This window comes from Mesoplodon mirus (assembly GCF_964341445.2).
Source record: "Mesoplodon mirus genome assembly, chromosome: 18".
Taxonomy (NCBI): domain Eukaryota; kingdom Metazoa; phylum Chordata; class Mammalia; order Artiodactyla; family Ziphiidae; genus Mesoplodon; species Mesoplodon mirus.
In genome coordinates this window covers 26,337,245-26,354,424 of record NC_138994.1, presented here as the reverse complement: position 1 = coordinate 26,354,424, position 17,180 = coordinate 26,337,245, and the positions used below count along the sequence as shown (strand labels likewise).

The following is a 17,180-nucleotide window of genomic DNA, read 5'->3' as shown; positions in this document are numbered from 1 at the left end:
CAGGGGGTGAATATGCTACAGCCAAGTTTCTAACATACAGTTCCGACAACTGAAGTCCATACAGGAAAAGGCAGAGTTGACTCGTGGGGAGAACCTGAGTCCTGATGACTTTACTTGAGCCCTGAATCCAGCTAGCTGTGCCTGACTTTGCAGTTAGGTGAGCCTAACTCAAATTTCTTTCCAGCTTAAGCCAATTTAGGTTGATATTTCAGGCAGCTGAGGCGAACTGATGTATATGTGTATATCTGATTAGTACCTCACAGGATGTGAAAAATGGAATGAACTGATAGCTGGCTTGTAAAACAGTGTATATATACATGATTATTAAAAACACTGGTCACAGGTATTGATTAATAATAACAAGTGCAAAGAGAAAAAAGTGGGCATGGGAGAGAAATGACTTAGTGTGATATGTGGTTATTCTGACTCTTGAAAATATTCCAAAACATTTGTTTAAACAATTTTATCATAAAGCTATTTCAGCAATAATAATAAGAATAATAACAAGAGCCATTTGCTGAATGCTTCCTGTGGGCCAGAGGCCGTTGAAATGACTATATTATGTAATCTGCTTGAGTCCTCATAATGACCTTACAAGGTGGATGTTATTATTATCATTCCCACTAACAGATAAGGAAACTGAAGCACAGACAAGTTAAGTTACTCACCCACAGTTACACTGTAAATAAAAGGCAGGATTCAAATGCAGACATTCTGATGCAGCTCGTGCTTTTAGCCATGCCACTGAATCTGAACCTACACTCAGAGTTCTAATGCTGTTCCAGTGAAGCAGAAACTCAAACTCAGGCACTCCCCAAAGCATCAAATGGGAATGTAATATACCACTCTTTTAACCCTGGAAGAGTCTTAAGGACTAATTCCTACATAGTTCTGCATTATGAAAGTATACATATTTAACCACATTAGTGATCATCATTTTTTTAAAAAGTGTGAAAACCCTCACAAACCTCAACCAATTGCATCCTTTGGTTAAACAAAAGTCCTAGATGTTCCCAAGACTAAGAGGTATATTAATTAGTACTACCTTTCCAGAAAATAACATTTGCACCTTCCACAAAGTCAACTTTATGAGGACATTCCCATCACTAAGTTACTTTTCACCACTTTTATAGAACAGAAACTTATTTTAAAATCTACCCATCTTAGTATAATATAAAAAAGAAAAAAAATTATGAAATGGACTTTCTCAAAATTAAACCTTTTTCCTCTTTGAAAGAAACTATTATGTTAGAAGGATACGAAGCCAAGCTAAAGACTGAGAAAAAACCAATGGCAAATCACATACCTGAAAAAGGATTTGTATCAAAATATATAAAGAATTCTCAAAACTCAACAGTAAGAAAACAACCCAATTAAAAGCTAGGCAAAAGATTTCAATGGCACTCCACCAAGAGGATCTAATGATGGCAAATAAGCACATGAAAAGATGTCCAATGGCATTAGTCATCAGAGAAATGCAAATTAAAACAATGATAAGATATTACCACGTACCTATTAGAATGGCTAAATTAAAACCACTGATAGTGTCAGTGATGTGGAATAGGTGGAATTCTCGTACATTGCTAGTGGGAGAATATAAAATGGTACAGACACTCTGGAAAAAGGGTTGACAGTTTCTTATAAAGTTAAAAATATACTCACTATACCATCCAGCAATCCCCTCTCCCCAGAGACAGCTACCCTAGAGATAGAGAAATGAAAACTATGTTTGCACAAAAGTCTGTACACAAATGTTTACAGCAGCTCTATTCCTAAATGTTAAAAATTGGAAACAACGCAAATGTCCTTTAATGAGTGACAATGGAAAACTACTCAGTAATAAAAAGGAATAAACTTTCAATACATGCAATAACTTAGATGAATCTCAAAGACAGAGTAAAAGAACCCAGTCTCAAAAGCTTACATGTATGATTCCATGTTTAGGACATTCTCAAAAAGACAAAACTATAGGGATGGAGAAAAGGTCAGTGGTTGCAGAGGTTATAGGATGGGGACAGTTAACTGTAAAAGGATAGCATCAGGGAATTCTGGGGGGTGATATTATTATTCTGTATACTGATTGTAGTGCTGGTTGCACAAACTACACGTGTTAAATTAACAGGATAAAAGAAAAAGGTTAGTTTTACTGTACGATAATTTTAAGAATAAAATTTTAAAATTATTTTTAAATATGAATCTCAATGTCACAATGGACACGGTTTTTAAAAACTGGAAAGAAATAAAGAAGGATAAGTTTGTTAATAAAAGGAAAACCTGGGCTTCCCTGGTGGCGCAGTGGTTGAGAGTCTGCCTGCCGATGGGGGGGACACGGGTTCGAGACCTGGAATGGGAGGATCCCACATGCCACGGGGCAACTGGGCCCGTGAGCCACAACTACTGAGCATGCGCATCTAGAGCCTGTGCTCCACAACAAGAGGGGCCACGGCAGTGAGAGGCCCACGCACCATGATGAGGAGTGGCCCCCGCTCGCCGCAACTAGAGAAGGCCCTTGCACAGAAACGAAGACCCAACACAGACAAAAATAAATAAAAAATAAATAAAAATAAATACATTGAAAAGGAAAACCTATACATTTCCCTTTCTGCAAATGTAGGTTTTCGAGGCAAGAGTAGAGCCTCAGAAAGAATGTCTGCAAACAGAACAATCACTAGTTCACTAAGTACAAAATGTAGGATACTTTTGAAGAATCCCGTCACAGCTAGATAATTGGTCCAGAACCAAAAGTAAATACTGGAAGAAAAATGAAATCAACAGTGTTCCACAGAGGTGGTAGGCAGACTGGCCTGGACTAAGACATGTTCAGTAATAGATAATAAGGGTGCAGATTTGTAAGCATCATTCTCGTCCCACTGTGGACTTCCTTCTGTGACAGTATAAGGATACCACCAGATCATCTTGAAATCAAGTCATGAAATGTACTTTTATGTTTTTAAAAATCCATTCTTGTCCTTAAATTAACTTTTCTTATTAGTTTAGTCATGGTCCTCTATTACTTCTAAAACATTAAATCTTATTTGATTAGAGACAGACTTCAAAAAATAAAAATAAACTGTGATCAAATAGCAGGAACAAAGAGTAGTAACTAAAATTTCTTCAATCTAAACGGAAGATGATTTCTGTATCTCTGTCTTTTACATTTGTCTCCATTAAGGGAAAAAAATGATGTACCTCATAATTAACTTGGCTGGAATGAATCAGACTGCATTTGTAAAGGTTTCAGAAGACCAATGAGCTGTGCTAAACAGTACCACTATCCACCTGAGCAGAAATTACTATCCATAAGTTTCTTTACATAACTAACGAAACAAAAATTTAAACAAAAGAAGAACTACTAGAAAAATATTAGAGATTCATTTTTTAAGTCAATAATTTGCCTCACACATTATTATTTTCCCTGTGGAAACCCAATTATTACCCTGAAAACAAGACCACGTTAGAAAGTAAATGCATTGTGACAAAAGAAAAAAAAGGCAGATTGATACATTATTAAAATAACTCACACGCCATACCCTGAGGAGTAAGGAAGCCATGGCAGAGCAGGCCCCTTTCTCCTCAATGGACAGCACAGCTGTGGGGAAGACACTGCAGCTAGCACAAGCGTGTCACACTTCTTCAGGGAGGAAGCAAGTTACACACCACTCTAGAGAGGGCGCCCATAAACTCACGGCCACGCTCATTACCCAACGTCCAGGCCACCCACAGGCTGACTGCAACCCAACTTTCCCACCATTCCCACACAGGCCCCAGGAACCGTCAGGCCTCTGAGGCTCTGCCAGTGCCCTTCCCTCTACCCAAATATCCTTTCCCTCCTCTCTCCGGACCTCAATCCTGCCCAGCTCTAAATGAACACTTCAAGGCCTATTTCCCTAAGAATGCCTCTCTCAAAACCAAAATTACTTCCTAGACAATGATCTGCCTCTTACTCATCCATTATCTTGGATTAAATACACCATGTAAGATGCCTTATCTGACCAACACAACTATTTTATAAATAGGAGTCATGTTTTATATCATCTATGACATGACATGACAACCAATCAGCTCACTAAAACCATTCAATAAATACTCTAATTGAATTTCCCAAAGAGTTGACCTAAAATAACCTAAATGCTAAGCATTTCAAGAACTGTCCTGAACCAAATTCACTTCTCATTTGAATGCCAATGTCCTAGATAGGGATGTTGTATTGTCTTGAAATGTACTTGCCTTTATCCAAAACTAGAATCTCTGATGAATCTATGGGACACACATGTAAAATATTCTGCAAAGGAAAAAAGCTTTATTTAGTGTACTGTGCTTAATATTCAGCCAGACTTGCATTTTTCTCTAAAACTTATACAATTACTGAGTATGCAAGAAGCATTAGAAGAGAGACTAAGTCTATTGAGAAGAAAACTGGAAGCGAAGGTCATCAATCATTTTCTACTTTGAATCATCTCTTTCATAAAGAGGTAAATTCTCCTAAATTCCAGAATGAATGGAATTCAATACAGCAAAGTAAAATGCTTTAAATACATAAAATAAATATCTTGATGGACCTTCCACCATCTGTTTTAGTAACTTAAATTATAAAAAAGAACCTTAAATTTTAGAAAAGTTATATCAAGAGCTAAAATTGAGATTGTTTTTCCATCTATTACTTTGATTTTCCTGACCCATTTTTGAGAACTGTCAGCATTCTGGATCAATAATTCCAAATTATTTCTTGAAGAGAGTGAGATTCCTCCCAAGTCATTTAATATGCTTACTAATCAATAAAGATATGAAAAAACAAAAAATCCATATTTATGAAGCAAGCCAATTATATTAAAAGACTGACTTTGAGAAAAGGTTGCTGCTTGCCAAGAAAATTTTATTATTATAAAATATTTTCTGTCATTTGTATTTCTTCATTTTCCCTTCCAGATTATCTGTGTAGCCTTGTAAACACATCATAATCCAAAGCAGTGGAGCTTTATAAATAAAATGTAAATCAACGCAAGAGAGCCAACTGCATAATTAAAACAAAAGTGTACCGGGCTTCCCTGGTGGCGCAGTGGTTGAGAGTCTGCCTGCCGATGCAGGGGACACGGGTTCGTGCCCCAGTCCGGGAAGATCCCACATGCCGTGGAGCGGCTGGGCCTGTGAGCCATGGCCGTTGAGCCTGTGCGTCCGGCGCCTGTGCTCCACAACAGGAGAGGCCACAACAGTGAGAGGCCCGCGTACCGCAAAAAAATAAAAAATGGGCATCCCTGGTGGCGCAGTGGTTGAGAGTCCGCCTGCCGATGCAGGGGACACGGGTTCGTGCCCCGGTCCGGGAAGAACCCACGTGCCGCGGAGCGGCCAGGCCCGTGACCCATGGCCACTAAACCTGCACGTCCGGAGCCTGTGCTCCGCAACGGGAGAGGCCACAACATTGAAAGGCCGCGTACTGGAAAAAAAAAAAAAAGCATACCACCATCATCCCAACCAGATTACAAAATAGCAAGCAGATTATAAAATAATAGTCTACAAGCATGCTTTTTAAAATATATATCTATATGCACTGAATATCTTATATAAAAAGCCAAGAGAGAGAGATGAAACAAAATATTAAAAGTAAACATCTCCTTCCCCAAAACCCTAACTCCATTCCAGTCATGAGGAGGACATCACACAAACCCAAGTTGAGGGACAGTCTATGAAATACATGAACCAGGACTCTTCAAAATTGTCATTAAAAAAAGGAACGTCTGGGACTTTCCTGGTGGTGCAGTGGTTACGAATCCATCTCCCAATGCAGGAGACACGGGTTCCAGCCCTGGTCCGAGAAGATCCCACATGCCGCAGAGCAACTAAGCCCGTATGTCACAACTACTGAGCCTGTGCTCTAGAGCCTGCGAGCCACAACTACTGAGGCCACACGCCGCAACTACTGAAGCCCACACACTCTAGGGCCTGTGTGCCGCAACTACTGAGCCTGGGTGCTGCAATTACTGAAGCCCGCGCACTTAGAGCCCGTGCTCCGCAACAAGAGAAGCCACCACAATGAGAATTCCGTGCACCACAATAAAGAGTAGCCCCCACTTGCCACAACTAGAGAAAGCCCGCGCGCAGCAACAAAGACCCAACACAGCCAAAAATAAACAATAATAAAAATAAATAAATAAAGGCATCATCACATAAAAACAAATGAGGACATAATTTTTTGATAAAAGAAGAACTGGTGGGGCAGTGGTAAAGAATCCGCCTGCCAGTGCAGGGGACACGGGTTTGAGCCCTGGTCCGGGAAGATCCCACATGCTGCAGAGCAAGTAAGCCCGTGCGCCACAACTGCTGAAGCCCACACGCCTAGAGCCCGTGCTCCACAACAAGGGAAGCCACCACAGTGAGAAGCGCGTGCACCGCAATGAAGAGTAGCCCCTGCTCGCCGCAACTAGAGAAAGCCCACACACAGGAACGAAGACCCAACGCAGCCAAAAATAAATACATTAAATAAATTAATTTAAAAAAAAGAAACTAAAGAGTCAAAAACAAACTAAAGAAATAAAATATATTTTGGGAAGAAATAGGAAAAATTATACATGGACTTGATATCTGATAGTATAACTATTAGTATTACTGAATTATCTTCTTAGGTGTGATAATGGTATTATGTTTATGAAGAAATATGTCCTCATTCTTAGGAGACACATGATGAAGTATGAATGAAATGCCATGTAAGATGTCTGCCACTTACTTTCAGCTGGCTCAGGAAAAAAAAAATTCTATCTATTTGACAGAGAAAGGGAGACAAGGCAAATTATGACATAACGCTAACAATTGGGTATTGATTATACTATTCTTACAACTTTGCTGTAGGCGTAAAGATTTTCATAATATAAATTAAACTAACAGTTTTCTTTAACTTAAAAATGATTCAAAACCCAAACTAATCCAGAAGTTATAATCTTCTCGTAAATATAAAATATATTTTATTTTATGCTGCTTAACTCATCTCCTCCAAATTAAAAAAAAAAAAATTGAAAAGGGGTGACTTATTTTCCATAGTAAGGAATTATAGCTAACATCCAGGAGTAATATTTAGGTTTCCTTCAAATTGATATTGAATAGAGTCTTTTTAATCATCTGAGCAGTTTATACTGATCTTGGGCTCATTAATTGCTAACTTACCTAGTTTTTTTAAATAAAAATGTTTATTTGAATACAATTACCTTATCCCTTAATGAAGCTGGAAAGAAGATTAAATAACCCAGAAGACACAGTTGGAAACTGTAAAGAAGTATAAGAAAGAGAGTCACTGGCAGAAGAGAAGAGCAGATCTCTGGCAAAGCTGCATTCCATGTACCCTGCCTGGGTCAGACATAGTTCATCTTGAGCCGAAGATCCAGTAGAGACCCATCTGCCCAAAATGCCTTTCTCCAACTGAGAAAGAAGTGAAAATGCTAAGACATATGAGAACATTTGTTGCTGTCTACAGCTAATTGAACCAGAAATCTTTAATACCATTTCCAGTCCTGAAATTCTATTATTCTACATAAAACACCTTTAAAAACAAGTATATATTATCATTTCACACCCATTAGGATGGCTACTATCCAAAAAATAGAAAATAACTGTTTGCGAGGATGTGGAGAAATTGGAACCCTTTTACATTTCTGGTGGACATCAAACGGTGCTACTGCTATGGAATACAATATGGGGATTCCTCAAAAAATTAAACACAGAATTACCATATGATCTAACAATTCTTCTGGGTATTTCCTGAAAGAACTGAAAGTAGGGACCTGAACAGATATGTATACACCCAAGTTCACAGCAACATTATTCACAACAGCCAAAAGGTGGAAGCAACCTGAGTGTCTATCAAAAACTGTATGGATTTTTAAAAATGTGGTATTTACATACAATGGCATAGTATTTAGCCTTAAAAAGGAAGAAAATGCTGCCACGTGCTACAATATGGATGAACCTTGAAGACAGGCTAAGTGAAATTAGCCAGTCACAAAAAGACAAATATTGTATCAGTGCACTTACATGAGGTACCTATGGTATGAATGGACCCTATTCAAATTCTGAGAAACAGAAAGTAGAATGATGTTTGCCAGGTGCTTGAGGGAGAGGGGGATGGAGGGTTAGTGTTTAATGAGTACAGACTTCAATTTGGGAAGATGAAGTTCTGGAGATGGATGGTGGTGATGGTTGTACAACAATGTGAATGCACTTAATGACACTGAATTGTATGCTAAAATGATTAAAATGGTAAATTTTATGTTATGTATATTTTAACAATATTCAAAAAAAACCCCACAGGTATGCAAGCCATAATACCCTCCTAACCCTCCTTAAAAGGAGTGAGGCCCATGTCCTAATCCTGATGCAAACTTAAGGAATGCTCACTGCCCATTTCCCCATCTTCCCTGCCCAGGAAGAAGAACCACGAGCTGGCAAGGCAGAGCCAGAGCCAGAGGCGGGAAATTGGTCCTGACGTTAGTCCCGCTGAAGAAACTCAGAAGAGCCACAACAGAGGGTAAGGCCCAAGAAGACGGACAGAGGCAGGCTAGGGAAGAGAAGGCAAAAGCAGAAGGAAGGAAATCCCTGAGAACATGGGCAGCTGATGACACTGGGAAGGGACACCACAGCTGTGAGGAAAAGGAGGATCAGACAACAGGGGAAATCAGAGAAGGGAACTGCCCCAAGGTAAGGAAAGAGAGGAGTAGGAGAAAAAAGAAGAATTGTAAGCAAGAAGGAGATTCATTCAAGAAGAGACTCTTCCCAAGTACCAGCAGGAAAATGACTTCGTTCCACTGAGGTGGCCATTTGTATCTAAAGAATCCAAGAAAGTTGCTGAAGCCTATAAAAAGTTAGGAAGAAACATTCTTTTCTGTGTAAGAATACTAATATACCCCCATCCACAGAGAACTGTGTACTGCCATTTTTTTCATTTGGTTTTGTCTTTTTTTCTCCCTCAAGAAGAGAACACTTACTTGTTTAGGAATAATTTCAATCAGGGCCTACCTTTTGTATTTGTACCAAACACTAGTACGCCATGAATGAGCTAAAGCGTTTTAATGGCACAGGGGTAAGAGTACAGGCTTGAAGCCAGCTCTGCCTGAATCTGAATCCCGGCATTGTGACCTGAGGCAATCTGCTTAAAAATCTGCTTTGATTTCCAAATCTGCAAAATGGGAATAGTAACAGGGCTACACTTCAAGGCATTACTGCAAGAATTAAATAGGGTAAAATATGAAAGCACTTAGAACAGTGTCTGGCCCACACTAATCACTATGAAGGTAGTAGCTTCCTATTATACTCCAGACCTAGAACATGAGTTCCAGGAGAGCTGAGATTTTGTCTGTTTTGTTCCCTGTTGAAGCCTCAGGTACCTCACATCATTCTTTGTTGAATAATAAAAATGTATTGAATGCCAGCAACACAGAAGCCCAAAGGAATAGCACTACCTTTCTGTTATTACCAACAACTAAAATCTGCATAACACTTCAGGCTCACAGTTCACAGAGGGTTTTCTACACCTTATCTCAGGTGATTCTGTGACGCTGCCATTATTACCTCCGTCTCACAGACAAACGAAGGCTCAGAAGACGTAAGTGACTTGCCCAGGAATCCTGGCAATTAATGCTACTTCTGTTCACTCTAGACCCCCACCCAGAAAGCTCAGAACATACCCTACTGAACTGTTCAATTCTCCTTAACTACAGATACGCAGAGTTCAAGTTCACCAAAACACTTTATCCGATTTGCTTCAATAGAATTGATGGAGAGGGAGGAAACAGAGGAAACAACATCACTAACTATTAAAGTTGAACAATGGGTACAGTGGGATTGATTATACCCTTTCCACTTCTATACATCTGAAATTTTCCATAATAAAAAAATGTAATTAAAAAATAAACTCTTCACTCCCAACATAAGCTCTGCCACTTCCAACTTCCTATTGAGCACACCTGGGTGCGAGGAAAACACCACAGCAGAGAAGTTTCTCAGTCTGAGGCACTGAAGAGAGTGCTGCACTGGGAATCAGGAAGCTTCAGTCTTCACTCTGCTTTATCTAACTGTGAGACCTCACTGGTCCCTCTAGCTCCTCTGGGCCCTGAACTTCCTCATCTGTTCCTTCCAGGGTTAAGATTCTGATTTCACCTTTCTACTAGTTCCTTAAACTCAACACACAAAACCAAAATCATCTTTTCTCTATTCTAAACCCCTAAGACCTGCTCTTCCTCCTGACCTCTGTATTCCTGCTGTCCCATTCTGCCAGCCATCCAACCACAAATACCTCAGCATCATCTCTGACTTAAGACACAGAACTGACTGTTCCTTCCCCTCCTACCTAATCAGTCACCACATCTCTCTGTTCAACCTCCAAAGTACCTCTTGACTCCACCACCTCCTTTCATTCCCAAGCACACTAACTCAGGCACTCATCATCCCTCACCTGGAGTAGTGCCATGAACTCGACTGAAAACCCTGTCTCTAGTTTCTCCTCACTCACAATCCATCATATGCATTCTCCAAAACCCAGTCATGACCTCTCAACAGCCTCACTGTCCACTATGTTCTTTCATGTAACCCAGGGTCCGGGTAATTTGGATACTCAGTTTCCGGACATCCACCTCATTTCCAACACCACCCCTCAGCCTTTGCTCGAGCTACCCTTCCCTCCAGAATGCCCTTTTCTTGCCCTGGGGCAAGTGGTGCAATTTAATGGTGCAATTTAAATGCCACCTCCTCAGTTGAAGTGTTCCCTTACATCCGCAAGGGGGCAGTATCACTCCCTCCACTGAACCCCTAAGCACCTTGTCTGAACCCCTCTTACAGCACCCTTCAAATTCCTATTAGTCCTTTCTTGTTTTGGTGCCCCTACTCTCTCTACTAGATGATTCGCTCCTTGTCAGAGGAAATGATGCTTTATTCGTCTTTGTATCCTTCAGAACAGAGCTTCTCAAAGACTGTGCCGTGGCACTGTGGTATGCCCTGAATGAGCTAAAGAGGTTCTAGTCAGTCATCCCCTCAGCCCTCCACAAAGAGACTTCAGCAGCCAAAGTCCCACAAGTCAAGCCTCAAGCAGCCTCAAGCAGCCTCCTCCTTCAGCCAAGTATACGCCACGATGACTTGAGAAGCACTAAGAGGATGCAACACGTGGTACACAATGGATGCGCACTAAACATGTGCTGAGCTGAACCTTGGAATAACTCACCCGTTCCCCTTCAACCACTATGTTCTCAAGAAAACTTACCATCCAGACTAGACTCTCTCTGAACATTCTCCCCGAACAGGTTCTGATCATCTTTTTAATAATCACCTGTTTATTAGCTGGTTATACTTGCCTTACCATCCAAAGCCCACATCGATAGTTTACTGATTAAAATAGCAAAGGATATGAACAAACAATTCACCATGAAGAGACTCAAAGAGAAAAATTCAACATTATAGAACAAAGAAGTACAAAGGCCAATTTACACTATTAAATAAGCAAAAACTTTTAAGGAAAAAATGTATTTATATCCAGTTATGGCGAAACAGGTACATCTGTATATCTCTTAGTAGTACAAACTGGTATAACATTCTTGAAAAACAGGATGGCGATATATATATCAAAAACCATAAAAACATTCATACCATTTAACACAATAATGCATTCAAAAATTTATCCTAGAGATCTAATGAGCCCGAAGAAAAGTACAATAATATCTACAATAATGTACATTAAAGTATTAACTGAAAACGAGCCAGCAACATAAATAACTAACATAAAAAGAGTTAAGTAAATTATTGACGGCATGACTTGATGAAATATTTTGCAGCCTCTCAAAGTGTAATCATGTCAATTAAAATTGTGACAACTATAACATGGAAATGTTTCATAATCTAATAAGTAGGAAAAATTCAAATTATATACATTATAATTAAAAAGGAGTACAATAATCTATGTGTGTGTGTATGTATATATAGATAGATATAGAGAGATATATATCTCTCTATATATATTTTTAACAGAATGCCAAAAATAAAATCAACTGTTTTAGGGGTAGTAACCCAAATATTTAACAATTTACTTAATAACAATTCTTAAATTATTTTATAATTTAAGAGAGGAAGTTCTACCATACTGAGCAAACTTAGGGGTCCCAGGATGCAAACTCGATATAGTCTCAGGAAGAGGTCCACACCTCTCTTTTATTGCTCACTTTGGCCTTAACTGAGAACGCTCATGTACTTCTGATCACAATGACCTATGACAACCCAGACCCCAGCTTTCCAAGGACCAAGAAACCAGCTCAGCTAGCCTTCTGATCATCCCCATGAACCTGTGGGGGATGAATCGTGCAAACTACCCTAACTCAAGAAACAAAGAACCCCTACAACAATGTTTTACTTTAGCAATCAATAAGTAGCCAAGCCTAAGTTTAATTATAAACCCTAAAAGTATATAGCATTGTCTCATTAAAGTCTCTGGGACTAGCATTAAAAATACATCAAAAAATAATTTTAGCACTGATGCCCCACAAGGACAATATTAGAACAGTCTTCTAATTGTTTTTCTGTAGTATTACCATTTTCTTAGTTTAATACTGAATGGCCAAGATACTATAATGGACCAAGAAGATTAATTACTGTGAAATAATAAATACTCAAGACTAAAATGTCATTCTTAGGGCATTTCAGCAATAAACAAATAATTTGAAGGACTAATACAACCATTAGGGAAAAAGTTTAACCTTCTGTTTCCATTGGTATGTTCCTGGTATCCAGATCCTCAGAAATGCAGATATATAGTCATTCATGACAATACACACATAGTAGATAACAGGAAAAACAGACAATGTAACACTTAACCTGTTCATCAGAGCACTGGGCGGTCAACACTCAAGAATGTTGACACAAAAACTGAAGGACCTCTGAAGAGCCAATCATATGCAGATAGGTTGAATCCCTGTGCAGTTACTCATGCAAAACAGAAGTGGAAGATTAACCTACCCTCACTTCTCTTCAAACAAACTGACAAAGCATCAGGCAGTCTGTTTGGAGTAGGTTCACCATCATCCAGTCGGCCCCAGAAGTAGCCAATTGAGTCAGGTCACCGCTGCTGCACCAGGGCCCTACTTCCTCCACCTTGTCCCAGCTCATCTTGCTGACCAGACACCCTCCTCTAGATTAAGTCCCTTTGGTCTTTTCCTCAGGCATTACCAAGTCCTTGCTTTGTAAATAAGGCTCTCCCAGACCTTACTCACCTGCAGTTCACTGCACTGGGTATCACCCAAAGAGCCCATCAGAGCTCTTTATAATTTCTGAAAGAGAGAGAAGGAACCTTTGAATACATACTAGAAAACACCACTGCTGATGTATCAGTTCTGAAGCATTTGTATCCAGTGGTCACAGCATATGGTCCTTTGGTCCACAGTACTTCAGTAAAATGTAGCATAACCAGCCAGGACCAAGAGTCCTGAGATAAAAGTTTGGTTTAATGTTACTACTAATCAGCTGTATGACCTTGGGAAAGTCACTTGACTTCTCCAGGCCTCAATTTCCTCATCTGGAAAATAAGACAGACTAGATAGAAGCAGCAGAGCATACTGCAGTGGAAAGAGAACGCCCTTTCCAAGGCACAGCGCCAGCACCACCACTTACTGGTCTTGCGACGTTATGTTCGTTAATTCACATTTAACCTAAATCTCCTCTGCAAAGCAGAAATAACAGCTATCTTGGAGTTGTTCTGAAAACTAAAGGAAACATAATGAGTTATAAAAAGCCTAGAGTAAGTATACTGTGCATCTCATCATAAAATTCCACAGATGATAATTACCAACATTACTCCCAGCCCTAAGGTTACGTGAATTCAATTTCCAAATATTTATTTCCTTACAAGATCAACAAATCAAAACTTTACCAACCTGACAATGCAATTAACTGTTTGAGTGTTTCACTAACAATTCAATTACAGTTATCTTAAACTAATGGAAGTTTAAGATGATCAATATTAATTAACATCACAGGAAATAAGGGTGGAATACCTGCCTAACATCTAAACGGGTTCCGTGGCCATGCCTTCCATGACTTCTCCCTCTGCTTTCACTACTGCCCGCGCACCGAGTCAAGAGAGGTCTTCCAAACACCAAGTAACACCAACTGCTTTCTACGGTCAGATTAGGGGGACATGGCTAACGATGGAGGAAGGAGAGCAGAGGCTTTTTATCTTTTTTCCTATATACACTTAGCACTGCTTGGATTTGTTGACCATAGCATGCATCAGTTTTACATAAAAATAAATAAGTTTTTAAACTATATTAGTTACACATATTGCCTACTGAAAGGAAGCTCGCCTCACAGGATTATTTTCACCACTAGGAGAATATCGACAGAAGAAAGCAAAAAGGCAAATTCAGATGTTCCGAGAACACCTAAAATATGGCACAGAAATAACAAAAATCACAAACATTCACACGTCACAATGGTTTACTCAAAAAAATGTGCCTGCATTCTTTGAAGAACCTAATGATGAATCAGGGTTTCTGGGGGTCAAAACAAGTTGAACACACAAATTCTGGCTTTAGGGGCTTCTCTGGTGGCGCAGTGGTTGAGAGTCCGCCTGCTGATGCAGGGGACACGGGTTCGTACCCCGGTCCGGGAAGATCCCACATGCCGCGGAGCGGCTGGGCCCGTGAGCCATGGCCGCTGAGCCTGCGCGTCCGGAGCCTGTGCTCCACAACGGGAGAGGCCACAGCAGTGAGAGGCCTGCCTACCGCAAAAAAAACAAAACAAAAAAAACAAATTCTGGCTTTACCAGACAACTTCCTGCCCTTGGAGAAACTGACCCAGTACAATTTACACCAGTAAACAAGTTGGTATGACTCTTTAGTAGTATGCTGAAAAACGTTCAATTTGCTTTAGACAATTGGTAGCTTTTAAAATAAAGATAGATACATATATAAATATATATGTACACACATATATATACATATAAATTAAAAATCTTCATGTTATATCTACTATTTATTTTTGAAAGAGGAATATTAACCTTATTAAATTCAGGATAGCTCAAAAGTATAATCTCAGCCACCGGTGAAGTGACAGACCACTAAGTTTTATGTGGCTCCTAGCCAGTGCTACCGAAGTCATCCTGACTACACCCAGCAATTTAAATGAACTACAAGCTGCTGCGGCCACACTCTCCACACATATCATACTTCTCTCCTAGAAAACAATTCAAACTATTATTTAGAAATCAAATTATATTTGCATGTATACTTATCTAAGTTTATGGAAATAAACAGCCATAACACTTTGTTTATAATTTTTAAGTAGCTCCTCCCCATCTCTTGTTTATCGACAAGTTGATAAACTTGGCCCCAAGTCTACTAGGCATTTCAAACTGTTAAGCATTTAAAACAACAGGCAAAGGACCTTACTTCTTGTGCTGGGCCTGTATTTAGAATCTTAAATAGAGTCTGACAGATAATTATAGACTAATTTGCATTTAATATCAATACCATGCCTACTTCTTAAACAGAGGACAAAAGTGCATGTGTAAGATCTGGTCTACTTAGTTGTAGGTCCCTCTGCAATATTCTTAGCCTTTCATGAATATGCTCTATAGTTTTAAACTACACAAGGTCCTTTGCAAGTAGAAATGATTTCCCCTGTTATTTTGGCATCACTCCCTGCTCCAGTAAAACACTGGACTGTCCATAAATGTATACAGACTTTAAAACAATGTAGATTGAATACTTATGGTATTAGAAATGAAACTTCTTGCTAACAACTGCAAAAATCAAGCACACCAGCTGATAGAGAGGCACTTACTGACTCCCCAAAACTCCCGCCTTACCTAAAAATATTGTCCCAGCTTCCCAGCCAAAAGGGCAGACTAAAAAAGCGATGTGTTCAAAGACACAGACCCTCGCTTCACCACAAACTTCAGTACTATGGCATTTCCCATTTTAGAATGCTTCGTGTGACAACCTGTTCGGTGGCCAACCACCAACTTCACTTTGAAGTGAATACTAACACTTCACATGGTAATATGTATTCAAAGTAATATGTATTAAAAAAGGTCCAGAGGCCCGCAGACCGGTCCCCTCCTCCCCCGTACTGGTTGCCTTTAAAACCGCCCCCCCCCCACGCCATGTTTAAAAACGTGGCTTTGGGGCCTCCCTGGTGGCGCAGTGGTTGAGAGTCCGCCTGCCGATGCAGGGGATACGGGTTCGTGCCCCGGTCTGGGAGGATCCCATGTGCCGCGGAGCGGCTGGGCCCGTGAGCCATGGCCGCTGGGCCTGTGCGTCCGGAGCCTGTGCTCCGCAACGGGAGAGGCCACAGCAGTGAGAGGCCCGCGTACAGCAAAAAAAAAACAAAAACAAAAACGTGGCTTTGGGTCTTTCCCGTCGCTCCTGCCCCGGCCTCCCTTCCCCCCACCCTTCGCCTCCACGCCGGTTCCCTCTACCCCGCCGCCCTCCTGTCCTGGAAGACACCCCGCGTCTGCATTTAATCAGCCCGAGGTTTCCCTGCTGCTGGCAGCAAAGAGCCGCTCACTGGTTTATTTATGCGTCTGTTATTGCTCTAGATCTTCGGTGCCCGGAGGCGGGCTTCTGCTTCCCGCCCCCGGGCAGACGGGGGTCGCCCTCGGGGCCCCGGAGCCCGGCAGCCCTGCAGGCCAAGCGGCGCTCTGACTGCAGCATCCGCGTATGGAAAGATACCTCTGTCCTGCCAAACCGTTCCGGGGCGGACACTGTGTCCCCGAGCCTACCGGCATCGCAGCGCGTAAGGGAGGGGGAGGGGGAGTAGTAAGCGAAAAGCAACTTTTACCTCTGTTGACTCTCCCTTCCGCTGTCTCCTCCCCTCGGCCGGTAATGCGATCTGCGACCCTCTAGATGGGGACCCCACCCCTCCCCTAGAAATGTGGTTTTGGGCTCTGCCGAATCCACCCTTTTACAGTCCCGGCTGCTTGTGAACTGGGACTTCCCGAGGCAGGTAACTCGGGGGCGCAGATGGCGAGCTCTGGCCGGGGAGCAGAGGCGCGCCAGGGCTCGAGGGAGGGGCCGGGGCCGGAAGGAGGGTGCGCCCGCCGCAGTCCACCTGCCGGGTCCCAGCCGGGCGGCGAGCGCCGGCGGCCGGGCGAGCGGAGGACTGCGGGCAGCACTCCGGCCCAAGGCTGGTTGGGGGACGCTCAGGTCGCCTGGCTGCGACGG

General features: G+C 41.3%; 1 protein-coding gene across 1 annotated transcript in view; it reads right to left on the bottom strand.

The window, feature by feature from the left end:
• Positions 1-16,744, bottom strand: part of LOC309793377 (RAD52 motif-containing protein 1-like) — a gene marked incomplete at its 5' end in the record, with an annotated part of 28,174 nt that extends 11,430 nt beyond the window's left edge. Inside the window, one exon of the mRNA XM_082603847.1 lies at positions 16,739-16,744. Coding sequence (XP_082459973.1) covers positions 16,739-16,744 — 6 coding nt within the window. The remainder of the gene's footprint in view (positions 1-16,738) is intronic.
• Positions 16,745-17,180: the final 436 nt, after the last annotated feature.